The sequence below is a fragment of the Chenopodium album genome, chromosome 10 (genome assembly GCF_948465745.1).
Source record: "Chenopodium album chromosome 10, dcCheAlbu1.1, whole genome shotgun sequence".
NCBI classification, from domain to species: domain Eukaryota; kingdom Viridiplantae; phylum Streptophyta; class Magnoliopsida; order Caryophyllales; family Amaranthaceae; genus Chenopodium; species Chenopodium album.
Genome location: NC_137843.1, coordinates 62,270,973 through 62,286,441, shown reverse-complemented (window position 1 = coordinate 62,286,441; position 15,469 = coordinate 62,270,973). Strand labels below are relative to the sequence as shown.

Sequence of the window (15,469 nt, the reverse complement as noted above, 5' to 3'; positions counted from 1 at the left end):
ATATTGACAAAAGATTTTGTTTTTGAAATTCATATAACTCGAAAAAATGTTCATCATATTATTTTAATTTGGTTGAATATAAAGAATGTTCTCCTTGTATTACTATTTTTTGAACATTTTCTTTTCATTTTATTGTAAGATGTTATTTAAATTCAAATTAACATATTAATTTATACATAAACATTCATAACTCGACCCCCCCACATGTTAACGTAACAAAAAAATTCAAATCGAAAAAAAATATAAATCCTTCAAAAATTAAAATAAATTATGGGAAAATAAACTTCTCTGTTCTCTCACTAGATTTGGTCCATTATGTTCGAATCTAAGACGCACCAAGGCAAATACATGGGCCCATTTCACCTTAACAAATCCAAATCCCAAATATATTTTAACCCCTTTTTGTTTCACCCATTTTCCAAAATTGTTTTGACTTGTCTTTAATCCACGTGTCATCATATCACTTGTCTGTCACTCCCCATTAAAATCCTTCCCCTTGTAATTTTATCACCCTTGTATAATAAAAAGTATACTTTTTGTCCCTCTTTCTGTTTTTTTTATTTGTAATTTGAAATCTCAATCTAAGCAAAGAGACGTTACAATATTTTTGGAATTTTTTTTTTTGTTTTTCAATTTCTATTTTTTTTAAAAAAATTCCAACTTTTTTTTCTTCCCCAATTTAATCAATGCTTTGCCCCCCATTTAATGCTTGAAACATGCTTCACTCTCTCACTAAAAATCACAACTTTCTCTCTCTAAAATTTCTGGTATTTCCAACAACTGCGCACCCCTTAATTTATTGCTTTACAAACTATTCATTCTCCTCTGTTTCACAAAACCCCAGAAAAATATAGACGTTGTCAAACATTTATATAGGAGAGAGAAAGAAAGAAGCTTACTTTAGAGACGTTGGAGAAATTCTTCTAAGAAATTCCTCATTTGTAAGTTTTAATCATTTTTGTACTTTGTTTGATTGTAGTTTTAATTGGGTTTGAATTAATTGTTTCTTAAATCACTGATTTTGGTCATGGAATGTTTGGTTTTGCAATCAAGTTTCTGTCTTTTATACTGCTTTGGTACTGTGATTAATGAATCTTGGTGATAAATTGATAATGTGAGATGGGTTTTGCTTGATTATGTGATTAGTTAGCTTAATTAAAGATTTTTTATAATTAGGTGGTGGAATGAGGCTAATGATGATGTTGTTAATTGATTTGGATTTTGATTAGCTGATTGATATGATTGTGATTACTTTTTGAAGGTAAATTTGCATGATTAATGGTTAAATTACCGTTTTAACACTGTTAGATACTGTTGAAATTGTTCAATTATAAATTGGAATATGATTTCACTTCCAATTTGTAATTGTGAATGTACATATGAAGTAGATTATTTAGCAGAAAATGGTTGTTATGTAAAAATGTGCATGCCCAAGTTATTCATCAGTGTATTTAATTTGAGGGTTTGCAATAATAATGGTATTAAAATCAAAGGGTGTTAGTTATAATATTTGGATTTTAGTATCAGTATCGGATGTTGAAATGGCATCATCTTTGTTTGTTACCATCAAATTTGAGCATATATTAGTATAAAGTTCTGTAAAGGGTAAATTAATTGGAATATAGATTCTTATAATGTGCTTTACTAGGGATGATTGAGTAATTCTGAAGTTATTTGTGACTGCTGTTAGTCATATGTAGGGAGCTTGGAGCTATAGTAGAGTAGAAGATACTGCTCCAAGTGAAATCGTTTCGAGCTCGATGCTATCTTAGTAGAAGATAATAGGGTGTTTAATTGATGTACTTATGGATTATACTACCTATATCTTAGCCATACATGTTCACTGAATTCATAATCTGAACTAAGGGAGCTGTTAAGAGTAGAAAATACAGTTGAGTGAAATTGTTTTGAGCTTGATGATATCTTAGTTTATAACTAGGGTTTTATTATGGATGATACTACCTATGTTTTAGTGCAACTTGTCTCATTACTTGAATTGTGTTGAGCAGTTTGGAATATCCATCATTCTGCATATGATTAGGTTGAAGATTCATCCACCTATCATTGATTGTTGAAGTTTTTATAACTGGGCTTGGATCTTTAAATGTCAAGAAGTGTTTTGAGTTGGTAAATAGCTAAAATGGGTGGTGACAAGCATGGGTCGAAGAGTGGACGTTATGTTGGCGGCTTCTTTCAGCTGTTTGACTGGAATGCCAAGTCCCGAAAGAAGTTGTTTTCGAGCAGATCTGATTCACCAGGTACATTACAACTACATTCATATATTTGTTTGTGTTGTGAATCTTGTGATTCTTTAACGCAGATGTGTAAGAACTGCAGACCATTCATTTTCTTTTGTTTGTTTTGGACAGAATACTCGAAACAAGGGAAGAAAAGCGAGGAGAGTTTTCCTATGACAAGAAAGCGTGTGGTGAGAATTTATTCAATGAATGATATCTGCTGAAATTAATTGTCATAATATTGATTTAAGATGATTTGATTAATTATATACCAGGAAGAAGAAGAGGAGTATGGTGCATTTGGTGCAGGATTTAGTGCCAGAGGAGGAAGTGATTATAGTTGCGCATCATCTGTCACAGATGACGACGGTTTTGGATCAAAAGCTCCTGGGGTAGTGGCCAGGCTCATGGGATTGGATTCCTTACCAATGTCAATAGGAATGGAGTCATATCCTTCCCCCTTCTTTGACTCTATCTCTCTAGGAGAGGCTCCATTTAGAGGAAGAAATCTCGACTTTTATCATGATCATCAAATTATGCATTCAAGCCACCTATTTGACAAAATGGAGCCTACAACTAGGAATAATGACTTTGAAACTAGATCTATGAAGTTGCCTAACAGACCAATTGAGAAGTTTCAAACTGATACTTTGCCTCCAAAGTCAGCCAAAACAATCCCAATCACTCATCATAAGCTTTTATCGCCAATCAAGAGCCCTATTTTTGTCCCGTCCCAAGATGCAGCTCACATTATGGAAGCTGCTGCAAAAATAATTGAGCCTGGCCCATCAGCAACTCCCCGAGCTAAGATATCTTCAGCTGGATCATCCTCAGTTCCTTTGAAAGTTCGAGAAATAAGGGAGAAACTGGAAGCAGCGCAGAAACCGTCCAGGGCTCCTGTATTAACGCAAAGGCAAGTTGAATCCAATGCTGCCAAGTATCTAAAAGGACAGCCTATGAATAGGAGTTGGAATGGTCTAAATGAGACTTCATCATTTAGGGCATCCCCGAGTAGAGAGGATAGTTCTGCTGCTGTAAAGAAAAAGGGAAAGTCAATTTCGCTTGCCATACAAGCAAAGGTTAATGTACAGAAAAGGGAAGGCTTGACTTCAAACAGTAGGAGTTTGGGAGATTCAGAAGAACAGGATGACAGCAAGTCAAGTCAGTCATCAAGGAACCAAGCAAGTGGTCCAAAGTTCTCAAATAGGAAATCTTTGAACCAAAGTGCTTCTTCTGTACTAAGACAAAATAACCAAAAACAGAACTGCCCTCCACATAGGGAGAGATCTTCTGCTCCTAAGGCTTCTGTTACTACTACTACTGGTAAAAAGCCATATTCTGAGGATACTTCTCATGGCCGACAAAAAAGTTTAGCTCGAGAATCTGGGACTTCAAGAACAAGTTTGAGGAAATCTAGCTTGCATGCAAGAGACGTTGTTGATAAGGGAGTTCCTTATGCTGGAGTGAGAAATGTTCCTAGAAAGAAAAGGTCAATAGATGGGAATCTGCAATACAATAAGAATCAAGTTCCTGAAAAACCAAGCCAATCTAGTGTAGTGGCTGATAAGCAATTTAATTGGATAGAAGAAAGCCGAAGGAAAGGAATGGATGTTGTTTCATTTACATTCACTGCTCCTATCACCCGATCACAGCTTAGTTCAGAGCCTTCTAGACAGTTGGTTGAAAAAGGCAGCAACATTTGCTTTGATGGTGGAAGCAAAGTGCTGTCCAACTCGGATTTGACAAGGTTATCTTCTCCTGGATTAAACGGGATAAAGGGTGATGCTTTGAGTAAATTGCTTGAGCAGAAGCTAAAAGAACTAACATCAAACTTTGAGAATTCCCATTGCACAATTGTCAAAACGGGTACAGCTGCAGAATCAGCAGTGGTACCTGGCAGTGCAGAGAGTGCCACAGGGAAGGCCCGAGAAAAAATGTCTCAACAAGAGCCACTAGATACGGATAGCCATATCTATCCTGGATTGTTTGACTATGATGAAGCTGAGCAGTTCACAAGGAAATTCAGTTTTCGGGTACAGAATTTCATGCATATTTGATTTCCATTAATTTTGCACAGACCAACTTTTTTGCATTCAAAATCTCCCCCTAGTTTATTTGTCCTTCCTCTTAAACCACTATGCCATACAAAGTTAGGAAGCAATGGCGTACTGATTTCAGCTCTATTCTATTGACAAGATAGGCTCTTTTTTTTTCACCAGGCAGGGGAAGCAATGGAAAAATACAGCCGCGACAAAGTTGAAGCTAAAAAATGGAATGATTGTCACTCACCTAGTCCTGTTTCCATTCTTGAACCTTCTATTTTGACAGAAAGTTGCTGTTCTTCAGAAAGCATGGCAAGTAGCATCACGGAAGGTTAGAACAATATCAAAATCATTCACCAACTTCCAATACATGCATGTTCTACTCTTATACGTAGTATATTTTTTTTAAACAGAAATGACTTAATATGAAACTTGAATTACAAAGCTTTATCTAGAGAATATGGGCTGAAAAGTAGTAAGTAGAGAGGTACCAAATTGCTTAGTTTATATGCTTTTAATATATTGGAATGCCTCAAACCAAATGAGTCTTGTAAATCTCAGTTTATTGTAATCTATATTTGTAATCTTAGTGTATTAATACTGAGCATTTCATGGTTATTTTTCAGAGAGCAAACAACAATGTTCATCAGTTCAGGCTCAGCAAGAAATTGATCTGAATTCTTTACAAAAGTCACAAGCTAGGGAAGCTGATGCAGAGGTATCAGATTCAGCTTCATCAACATCTTCTCAAATTACTACAGAAAAGTACTCCATGAAATCAACAGCATGGGAACTAGGATATGTAAAAGACATACTCTGCAATGTGGAGTTGATTTTTAAGGATTATGTAGCAGGTCGAACACGTGAGATAGTAAATCCACACCTGTTTGATCAGATGGAAAGACGACGAGGAGGTGGAAAAGATGAGTTTAAACTAGAGAGGAAAATGTTGTTTGATTGTGTCAGTGAATGTTTAGATTTAAAGTGTCAGCGTTTCGTGGGTGGTGGGTTCGAAATGTGGAAAAAAGGCATTGCAACATTGAAAAGAAAGGAAAGACTGGCTGAAGAAGTGTACAAGGAGATCCAGGGTTGGAAAAACCTGGGAAATAGTATGGTGGATGAGCTCGTCGACAAAGATATGAGCAGTAAATATGGGAGATGGCTAGATTTTGAAGTCGATGAATTTATGGTTGGAGTAGACATTGAAGACCAGATCTTAGATTCTTTGGTTGGGGAGATAGTTTCTGATGTCTTATCTTTACAATAATAATTTGGCGTGTAAAATGTAATTTATAATCAAGTACAATTCTTTTGTAATACCACCTATTTAGTGGTTTCATCCTTGATTAATGATGGTTTTTGCAAACTGGAAGAAGTATAAAAACTTGGTCAATAAGTTTTTGTTAATTCTCAATTCAAAAATCCATTACAAGGACGAGTAATGAAAATCAATCCCAAAATCTCTTAGAAACGGAAGGGAATCATACCACTTCCATGTTTTGTTCAATGTGTAAATAGGGTTACTTATTATTAGAACGAGAATAGACCAACAAAAATTAAATTATTATTACAAGGAGCAAAAGCAGAAGTAACAATTACTTCCTATTAATGACAATGTTATGTGCTGAAGATTTGATAGAGATTCAAACACAAAACAGCAAACTTTCGAGTATTTTATCAAGGTATCGTGCAGTCAGGTATGATTTATCAAAACACAGCAGCAGATGAAACAAATTCACCAGATATTTCCCCAATAACAAAAACATTTACAGATATGATCAATTATAGCTGTACAAATGATAATGTTATTTGCTTTGATCTGAAAATTAATTTTCTAAATACAAAAGAACTCTGTAGGACATTTATCGAAGATCAATCACATCAAACCTCAACTTTGGGTTCAAATAAACGTGTGAGCAGTGTTCATATAGTGGGCTACCATCTGATGGTTCCTCATGAGGATGAAATCCACGCTGATCACAATTTCGAATCACAGAAACACCACCAGGATCAGACAAGTGAAATATACCATGCGGACTGCAATTACACAAACAAGTGAAGTCAGTACGCAGGATATGCTCATCTAAAATGTTACCTAGGCCCCCATTCAGTTGAATAGATTAGAGCTTAAATGTAGAATACTATCATAGATTCACTTAAAAAAAAATGTTAAATAAGTCTTCATTTAACACTTTAAATTTCGTGCTCTTTAATTGGCACTGAATGCTCTCCAAAAGTAGCCTCTTTATGAGTTCCATCAAACAAAATACCTCGGACCTCTGATGAAGACAAGATCAACAAGCTGGACCAAGGTTTCAAATCCTAAATGTAGTGTATTGACACCACAAAGAATCCATGATAACATAGATCTTTGGAATTCTCTAACAGACACAAGGAACCATGCAATTCCAGAACAATGGAAGTTTTTCATAATTTATAAAAAGCACTCCGTATATAGCCTTTATAAAATGTCAACCAATCATCAAGGATAGTATATCTAGTGGATAAACCCTTCACTCTAAGTTATCCAAAGATTTTATCAATCATCTGCATTTCGTGCTATTAAACAGGATTTTATAATATTAAACTCAAGTTCCCTTGCCCAAGAATGTTAAGCAGCCATCTTTGAAGTAATGTTTCTTTTTCTAGTGTCTTTTATGTCCCTAGATGACAATGAAAGGATAAGGAAAGGTAAAAACACATTCATAATAAATTTATACTTGTCTGAAGACAAGAACAGGCAATACGGAAATATATAACTAATTTCTCATTGTTTCATGAGACAACATTGGTGTCCGATATTCCAATCTCCTTCTCCACCCTTTCTATTTTCATCTTCATATACCATGACCAGAGTCTATCATCCCTGCCATGCCCTCTAATTATGTCACAAATTGCACTAAGAATCCAGGTGAGTGACTATAAAATATTCCCTCCATCAGGAATAAAATAATTAAATATACTATTAAGAGATAAATTCCTTTTACTTAATCAGAAATGTATTATGATTATATTTAAAACACTCCCCCACTTAAATGTAGAGCTGGAGAGTAGAAGGGGAGCATAGAAGAAGATCACAATAGTTGGGACAGAGGGCAATAAATTCCAGATGGACGGAGTAAATGTTCATGAGAGTTATAAGCCCAGAACAGAGCAATATTACAGCACTGCAAGGCCCAACAGGTTACAGATAATACCAAACAAAAAAAAAAACTTGCATCTTCATTTCGAAATGAGCTAAAGGATTGTTTTATCATGATAAGTTTCTCTGTTTTCTTAAGCTTTTTTGAGTCCATGACTATCGGGCCAGTTTAGCATCAGCAACAGTTATGCAAAGTAAGACGGAATATACCTGGATGAATCTGTAGGTGCCATAACGATAGCAACTGCTTCCGGCAACATAATCTGACAAGCAAGTTAAAGAATGATTAGCCGAGCAAGGTATCGACATTAGCAAAGCAGAAAAGCACCTCTAACAAATGTGACCATGGCATCTCAAATACAATCCTGGAAAAGAACTACTTCCTTTGTCTTGACCTATATAGCCCCTTGGCAGTTTGATAAAGTGATTAAAGATGATAAACATATTGTAGATAAGTGCAAATTTATACCCAAAAACCCCAATTCATCGCCCTAGTTGGTGGTTTTTTTTTCTTTTTTTTATTTTTTTTATTGAGTATTAAACAATTTAGTCATTTACCTTATCTAATCCCTTCTTTAAATTGCGTGCCATAGGAATAGGTCTTGCTAATACAGCAGTAGAATGATACATCAAGGCATGTAGAGTCTATACGTTTGTAGCATAATAATTGTTTTTTTTTTTTTAAAAAAAAAAAAAAGATATCTGAACTCAAGAAGCCATTTCTTTTACCTGATATGAGTAATGAGTATGCAGGTCAACTGAGGACATAAAACATGTCTGTGTCGGGTGTGTCTGTCAGTATGAAGAAAATAAGAGTATTAGTACTAGAACATCAGTAGAAGATGTTACTATAGCTTAATAATTATATATATAAAAAAAAATAAAATAAAATAAAAAAAAGCAAATTTTTAGGGAAATTGCATATTCAAGATGCAGGAAATTCAACACTCATGCAAAGCATAGTGCTTGAATAATAAAGTTTCTTATAATAAATCAAGTACAGTGGAGTTTCATGATCAACACCATAGCTCATAGCCAGCTAGACAAGCAGATGATACAATGAGATTGGCGGGAAGAAAAAAGGCAAATGCATAAAGTAAAAACCATTACTATCAGGATTTTAGAAGCTCACATGAATCCATCCAAGAGGAAATAGTGATGCTTTGTCCTGAACCTCAAATATTTCTTCCTCGTTTAATGTCTGGCACTGTAAAAGGTAAATACAAATTTGTTCAGCTCACCATAAGTAGTAGTAGTGATACAACATCAAAGTAGGAAGAGCTACCATATCATCTGACCCTCTCTTTAATGAATTATTTTGTATAGCACTATAGCAGAAGCCGAGTCATAAATAGGGATTAATCCACGTCTTTTATTGGAGTTCAAACAAAGTTAAAAGAGCAAGATTATATTTCCTTGTAATGATATACATCATATACTTGCCTATATGTAAGCATATGCATACAAAAATCAATCAATCAATCAAAACCTTAATCCCATAAGTGGGGTAGGCTACATGAATCAAAAGTGATTATTCTGTGTAGTCATCCATATGCACCCCCATAAAAAAAAAAAAAAAAAAAAAAAAAAAAAAAAAAAAAAAAAAAAAAAAAAGAGACACGAGCAAGCACACATACGGTTGATAAAACAAAGGTCATTAGGTCAATAAATTTCTTAAAAGTGTTCTCAGATAGTCCAAAACTGCACATATTAAAGACCTCAATATGCAGAAAAATGAAAACATAGGTATTATGTTAACAAGTATTGCAGTTAAGCTGAATTTTCAATCTGAAGCACGTCAAAATGTCAAACAAAGTCTGATCACAATTTAATATTTCGTATTAAATACGCACATGTATAATAGATGTCATCTCCTCCATTTATGTGCTATAATTAACAAGTATTTCCAATTTAAGGTATCCTTTCTGCTGGCCATCATGCTGAACTCAAAAATATTAGAGAATGCTACATGATTGAAGGCCACATTTAGCAGATCCTATCATCTACAATATAAGTTATATCTGTTCACAAGGTTCTTTATAATTCGAAGATCAAAGTATCAAACATATAGCTGAACACAACAATGAAAACAAACTAATCCAAACACCAAGGGTCTATTGGAAAGCAAGCAACAACTTACTGAATCAGAAGTTGACTCTTGCTTCGGAACAATTAAAGTAGTAATGTGAAACACTCGGTTTTTCTGCATCCAGAAGAAAGTTGAAGCACTTGAGATAAACATTAAAAATATATAGTCTCCAGCAAAAGGAACACATGAAGAAATTGAGAAAAACATACCAGAGAACCAGCTAGAACTCCACATGTTTCAAGATTTTTTGTCGTATTTTGTTGTGCCAGCCTCAAGAAATCTTCCATCATTCTCACAGGCTGCAATAAATAAATAAAATGAAGTCCTGAAACAGAAAGAATCGCAGCAGAACCTAAAAATAATCTCCAAAAAATTGAGTAGTTGAAACCTACAATATGCAGATGTTGATATGAATTAGGATTCTGTGTCCCATTCTCTGAAGGCTTAGCTGGTCCAGGTCTTGGATCAGCCACTCTTGATGGAGAGATAGGATGGTAATCTGGATGAACTTGGGCGAGTACAGGGGGAGGAACTGGCTGCCTTATGATTCCCACAGACAAGTCCTCTTCACAGGGTGACCAGCTACCATTGTCTAAAGACAGGACTGCTTCCATATCTTGTCCTAACCTATCATCCTTCTGAACTTGAGTTTCATTTTGTGTATCTTGAATAAGGCTGTCAACCACATGGGTTAGAAATAGTTGGAAGCAGAAAATGTTTTGGGGAAAGGAAAAGATGACACTCCTTATGTTTCAATAATCATCTGACCTAAAAGGCACATTCCGTTTTTTTTTAAGCAAATATAAATTTGAGGTATAAGACAATTTCATAACAAAGTTGCCAAAGTTCTAACCATAAATTTTCAGCTGGAGTTAAGTCAGCATGGCTAGGGTAAGACACCTGAACAGAAAGAAGACAAATAAGAAAAAAAAAATAGAAACAAATTTATCAAGGAAAACACTCTAGAGATTGAGCACCTTAATCTCCGTACTAGGTCCTTGCCATTGACGACGAAGTCCAGTTGGACCTAAAAAGGAGTGCCTTGACAATGTTTCTTGATTTGGAAATGGCACCGCTAGAGACCTGTTAATAGTCATAACAGATATAGGTCAACATAAAGAAGAATAGAGAATACAAACAGACATAGTAGTAAGGAAATTATATGTAAAAACTGACAGGATATAAACAAGTGTTAGGCAATAATAAAATGCAATAAAGGAAAAAACCAGCAGCAACTGTTGCTTGCAGTTATACGTAGAAACCAAAATTTGTTCCCTTTTCCTAAACAATCAACAATGAGGGAGCTCAGGGTGGTAATTGTGAAACCCAAGGATGTTCCCACGAAATGTGATATAAGTAAATAAAACTTGTAGAATCACATATAAAGATAATGCCTATAACATACTGCTATCTTTGTTCAAAACTATACTTCCTCTTTGATGATGCAACAAGAATGTTTGCTACTTGAATACCTTTAAATAGAGTATCATATTTGACTTAATAAAGTGTTTTCTTAACAATCTCAACAGGTGCCGCAGGTTTGAATAATTTTACATAAAGAGCTTGACCTTACACTTGACTAAATAGAAAAGGAAAGTGGACGTTTTTTCCGGGGATAGTCTGATATAAATGTGGAAGTTTATTTGGGATGAGGGAATACCATTTATATGCAGAGGATTCTTATTGTTCAACTGTAGACTTGGTTGTGCAACACACTAAAGCGAATATGTTAGAGTAAGAGCAAGAGTGCAATTAGTTGAACTCAAGAAAGGACAGACTTTAAAAAAAAAAAATGTGTATTCTTACAGCTTAGAGAAGCTTTTCTCAAAAGGCATCGAAGTTGAAGCAGCTAGGAAATCATTGTTCTGTTTCCATGAAGACTGAATTGTTTTGCTATCTGGTTGTAGCTGCGTTAAAAGCAAACCATAAGTTCTAACAACCCTGAGAGGCAAGGACATTAAATAATATTGAAAAAAAAATGGGAAAAAAATATGCTGCCCTTTTAATAAAGTAAAACAAACACCAGAAGAAACACAAGAACTAAGGATAAGCAATCAGTTATACAAAACCATGACAATCTTCATGCTTAAATGGCTGTTGAGGGCCTCACAACTAGAGATACCAGCTTTTAGGAAGTTGCATTTGCGTTTCTATTAAAGCATTCACTTCTTTTATTTTCTCACTTCACTCCTTGTCAATGATCTTAAAAGAAACCAAGTAAACCAGTAATTTAAGAGAACAGGAAAGCCAACCAATACATTCAAGTAAAATGATACAGGGACAGTAAATAGAACAAATGGAAGTCTGGTGAAAAGCTGACCACTTAGCAAAAGTAAAAGGATTCAACATGCGTCAAGAAATTCAGCATAAAATAAAAAGAGAAGATATAGTTTCAAATATAACTTTCAAAGACCAGGAGTAAAGTGATGTGAACAATTTAGTTTAATCTCATACTGAATAAGAAATCATTTAAACAGATACCTGTTTGCTCTCAAAACTAGGAGCATAAGCAGAGGGCCGTGTCAAAGATGTTTCTAAACCATATGTGGTCTTCTCTCTGCCATCAAATTGTTTTAGTTGTGTTTCTGTATAAGCCCTGTTAAGTTCATTTACTCGACGCTGAAACTCAGGCTTCAATGATTCCAGCTCATTAATAACTGCCAGCAATTTCTACAATAAAAAGCAGCAGGAAAATAACACTTGTCAACAAGGATAATCACATACAACAGTTGAGACTGACAAAGTGGAAAAAGCCTAATACAGCTTACCTTTCTGTAATGTACTCTTTCTCTAGAATGTAAAGCCTGGTAATCCCGATGGAAGGGTATTGTTTCAGACACCAAACTAAGAAAACAATGAATGAGCTATAGATTTACATATATTTTTCGATACGGCATCATGATACTGACAGGCATATATGATAATACTTACCTTGAAAACCTAACGAGCATAACATACAAGTCCACTATATTATTTTCTTCTCGATACACATCTGCCTGAAAAAAGCAAGAATAGCATGTCATTACTTGAAGAAGACAAATAAAGCTCAATACTGCTGGTAGCAGAAGCAGGTCTGCAAGAGCATTGGTCTTTATACAAGCAACCTAAACAACATAGTTACCCTTTTTCTTTCTTCCAGGATAGAAAATTTTGATTGACATGAATTAGTTGGTACAAGAAAAGAAAACAAGGAGTGCTATAAATAGCGTCCACTAAAAAAAAGGGATAGCTTCCAGTCAGGCCGTTAAACATACTCCACGAGCACCACTGCACTACAGGGATAACTATAGCATATGTGCAAATCCATGTTACCACAACTCTTCATTGTATCTTAAGTACCCACATCATACACTCAATACTTCAACATAGATGCACCACACTGCAATTTTTAGTAGAACATGTGTCATTTTAAACAGACCAACTTAAAAGGAGACGGGATGAATATCACGCGCAAGATATGTGCACAAATGGGCTTGAGTTTAATACGTGGCAATTATTTGCAATCAGCTAAACATGAGTTTGCTCAAATGTAAATGTCTTTAGAGACTGAAATACTTCGTATATTTTATGCATGCTATGTCCCCACACTAGTTTTCAATTTTTGAAACAAAGTCCCTACGCAAGTGATTAACTCTATTCTGCTCTAACCTCAGACATATCAATACAAGCGATCAATATAACTCTTCCACATCAAACTATGAAATATCATCCGTGTGTAAATGTGTGGGAGGATAATTGGGGAAGAGGGGTTTCACCTTGTTCTCTACCCCACATAAGAAAGACATAGCTCTAGCGAGACCCATGCATAGTGACATTAGACATTCAGTATGACAAGTCGAGCCTATAGCTACATTCAAAATTCCATTCCATCTTAGATGGATGTTCCAAGAATCTGAAATAAGATAACAATATCCCGTAGCATGTAAGTGCACTTGTAACAAATTCCCATAACAATATCCCATAGCATGTAAGTGCACTTGTAACAAATTCCCATCTATTCATCCTCTCTCATAACCGAGTGGTCGTGACAGTTTAGCAGACATTCACAGTCCACCCACAAACTTAATGTGGAAATAGGCAGTCACACATACACATTAATGCAATTCGCCACCCAACCAAAGCATAAGTTCTCCCATTCCAACATCTCACCCCAAAACATAGAACTACAGGAAACCACATTCAAAATGTAGTTATAGAATCATTCATCTAACCACCAAAACCCCGCCTAAATTTGGTACCTTTCCCTACATCAATGCTAAACCTTAATCATAGTACCTAAATTCTATCAACGCAAATTCGCAACATACCCTCTTGGCACGCAATCAAAGTAAATGAACTCCCCTCTTATTGAAGTTTAATTCAAACTCACGATTGTTACAACATTTAGATTTAAGAATGATATGAATATAAACCTGCAATTCTAGGGCAACACAGCAGCAAAATCGAACTATTTGCTAAAAAAACCTAAATTTAGCTCAATCGAATAGTAAAATTGAATAATCTCCAATAAATTTAAAAATTTGAACAATGTATTTTAAACAAAAAATTAAAGAAACCTAACCTGTTTGAGAAGAGTATCAGCAATTCGATAATAATACCCCAAAGAAAGCCGATTATCGACATCAATCTTTCTTGTAAGCGTGTTCATATTAATCGGCTTTGCCGGCGTCGATAATTGACGGCGATTCATGATTTCCGGCGAGATTAATCGGTGATGTGATCGAATTCCGATGAAATTCCGGCGATCAAGGATTAAAAAATCAAATTACGAAAGTAATTAATTAATCGCACTTCAATTCAATTCATATATGAATACGATGAATTGAGAATTGGTGATTTGGAGAGAGAAATGATTGTTAGGTTAAGTTGGAGACTTGGAGTGGTGAAGAAAGAAGACCAGAAAACGGAGTTCAATTAAGATTTTTCACAAGTACTACTCGTTATGTCGACATTTACTGAGGGGAGAATAAAGCCTAAGTGCCCGTAACCGTTTGTATAAACCCGATTTACAGTAAATAATGAGCGTGGTTATATCTTTTTTAGTCGAGGTTTTATTGTCTATAGATTGACTCTTCTTGTCAAAAAAAAGATTGACTCTTGAAGCTCGATTTGGTCAGAAAGTTCTTCCAATACCTTAAAAACCTGTTTACGGAGTTTTATCTATAATCTATTTGCTTAAGGATCGGCTTAAAGAGCTGTTAGACCAGCATTTGCTAGTTAAAACATCAAAAGACAAGAGTACGTCTACAAAATCACAATGTTAAGGTTCAAATCCTTCCTCGCCCTTAATCGATCCCACCATTTACAAGTTACGACACCACACAAGCTAAGGCTTCTCTATCATGAGTTTTGCCCACACAAGTATCCGCTATAAAGAAATCAACCTCATAATAAAGGTTTCCATCCTATTATTTTGATCCACGTTTTCACAAACCCACAAGTCAAGAGAATAGAGCAAATGGAAAAGAATACTGAAAGATATTAAAGATGTTTTCGGATGCAAGATATACAGTGGTCAAACTAAAACGACCACTTATCCTAGCATACTTCACATATGAAGGAGGTAATTTGGAAGTGATAGTTTCTAATCACAATATCTTTGATGTATAATGAGTGCTCATAAAAGAAGTTATGACGCTTTACATTGAGGTATCTTGAAATTGTGAAATAGGGCAAAGAATGATCATTGTTTTGTTCACGCAGACTTCATAAATAATTTTTCTAAGTTCTAGGGAAGCAACTAATGTTGAGATAAGCTATCAAATCAGTTGTTCACCGCTTGTTTTCCCCTAAACCTGTATAGTAATCATTATTTTTTCTACACCAATTGAACCAATACCAAAACAATAGTAAAATCTAGTTCTTTTTGTTGCCATACATGTTTTAAATAGCATGCATGATTTCAAACCTCGTCAAACATTACTAAAAACAAGCATGCTATTTCTCTCATGATAAAATT

At 35.0% G+C, this 15,469-nt stretch overlaps 2 protein-coding genes across 2 annotated transcripts; one reads left to right on the top strand and one right to left on the bottom strand.

Annotated features, from left to right (window-relative positions):
• The first annotated feature begins 715 nt into the window (after positions 1–715).
• Positions 716–5,668, top strand: LOC145564541 (uncharacterized). Its single transcript, XM_081624823.1, has 6 exons — positions 716–941; positions 2,010–2,258; positions 2,370–2,428; positions 2,513–4,270; positions 4,457–4,610; positions 4,906–5,668. Exons 2-6 carry the CDS (start codon positions 2,141–2,143, stop codon positions 5,544–5,546), a joined length of 2,730 nt encoding a protein of 909 aa, XP_081480949.1. The 5' UTR covers positions 716–941; positions 2,010–2,140; the 3' UTR covers positions 5,547–5,668.
• Positions 5,669–5,788: 120 nt separating this feature from the next.
• On the bottom strand, positions 5,789–14,449 carry LOC145562859 (AMSH-like ubiquitin thioesterase 3). Its single transcript, XM_081623277.1, has 14 exons — positions 14,072–14,449; positions 12,442–12,506; positions 12,279–12,354; positions 11,992–12,180; positions 11,317–11,417; positions 10,488–10,593; positions 10,364–10,410; positions 9,903–10,185; positions 9,720–9,809; positions 9,562–9,624; positions 8,554–8,628; positions 8,151–8,213; positions 7,632–7,684; positions 5,789–6,316 (listed from the first exon to the last, which is right to left on the bottom strand). Exons 1-14 carry the CDS (start codon positions 14,198–14,200, stop codon positions 6,142–6,144), a joined length of 1,515 nt encoding a protein of 504 aa, XP_081479403.1. The 5' UTR covers positions 14,201–14,449; the 3' UTR covers positions 5,789–6,141.
• Positions 14,450–15,469: the final 1,020 nt, after the last annotated feature.

What these genes read in the sequence shown, in the direction of transcription:
- LOC145564541 (XM_081624823.1), top strand. Translation starts at nt 2,141, where the DNA reads ATGGGTGGTGACAAGCATGGGTCGAAGAGTGGACGTTATGTTGGCGGC. An exon ending in CAAGGAAATTCAGTTTTCGG is followed by an intron (nt 4,271 to 4,456) that starts GTACAGAATTTC and finishes TTTTTTCACCAG; the next exon opens with GCAGGGGAAGCAATGGAAAA. An exon ending in GGCAAGTAGCATCACGGAAG is followed by an intron (nt 4,611 to 4,905) that starts GTTAGAACAATA and finishes GTTATTTTTCAG; the next exon opens with AGAGCAAACAACAATGTTCA.
- LOC145562859 (XM_081623277.1), bottom strand. Translation starts at nt 14,200, where the DNA reads ATGAATCGCCGTCAATTATCGACGCCGGCAAAGCCGATTAATATGAAC. An exon ending in CTAGTTTTGAGAGCAAACAG is followed by an intron (nt 11,418 to 11,991) that starts GTATCTGTTTAA and finishes CTTTTAACGCAG; the next exon opens with CTACAACCAGATAGCAAAAC. An exon ending in GACCTAGTACGGAGATTAAG is followed by an intron (nt 10,411 to 10,487) that starts GTGCTCAATCTC and finishes CTTTCTGTTCAG; the next exon opens with GTGTCTTACCCTAGCCATGC.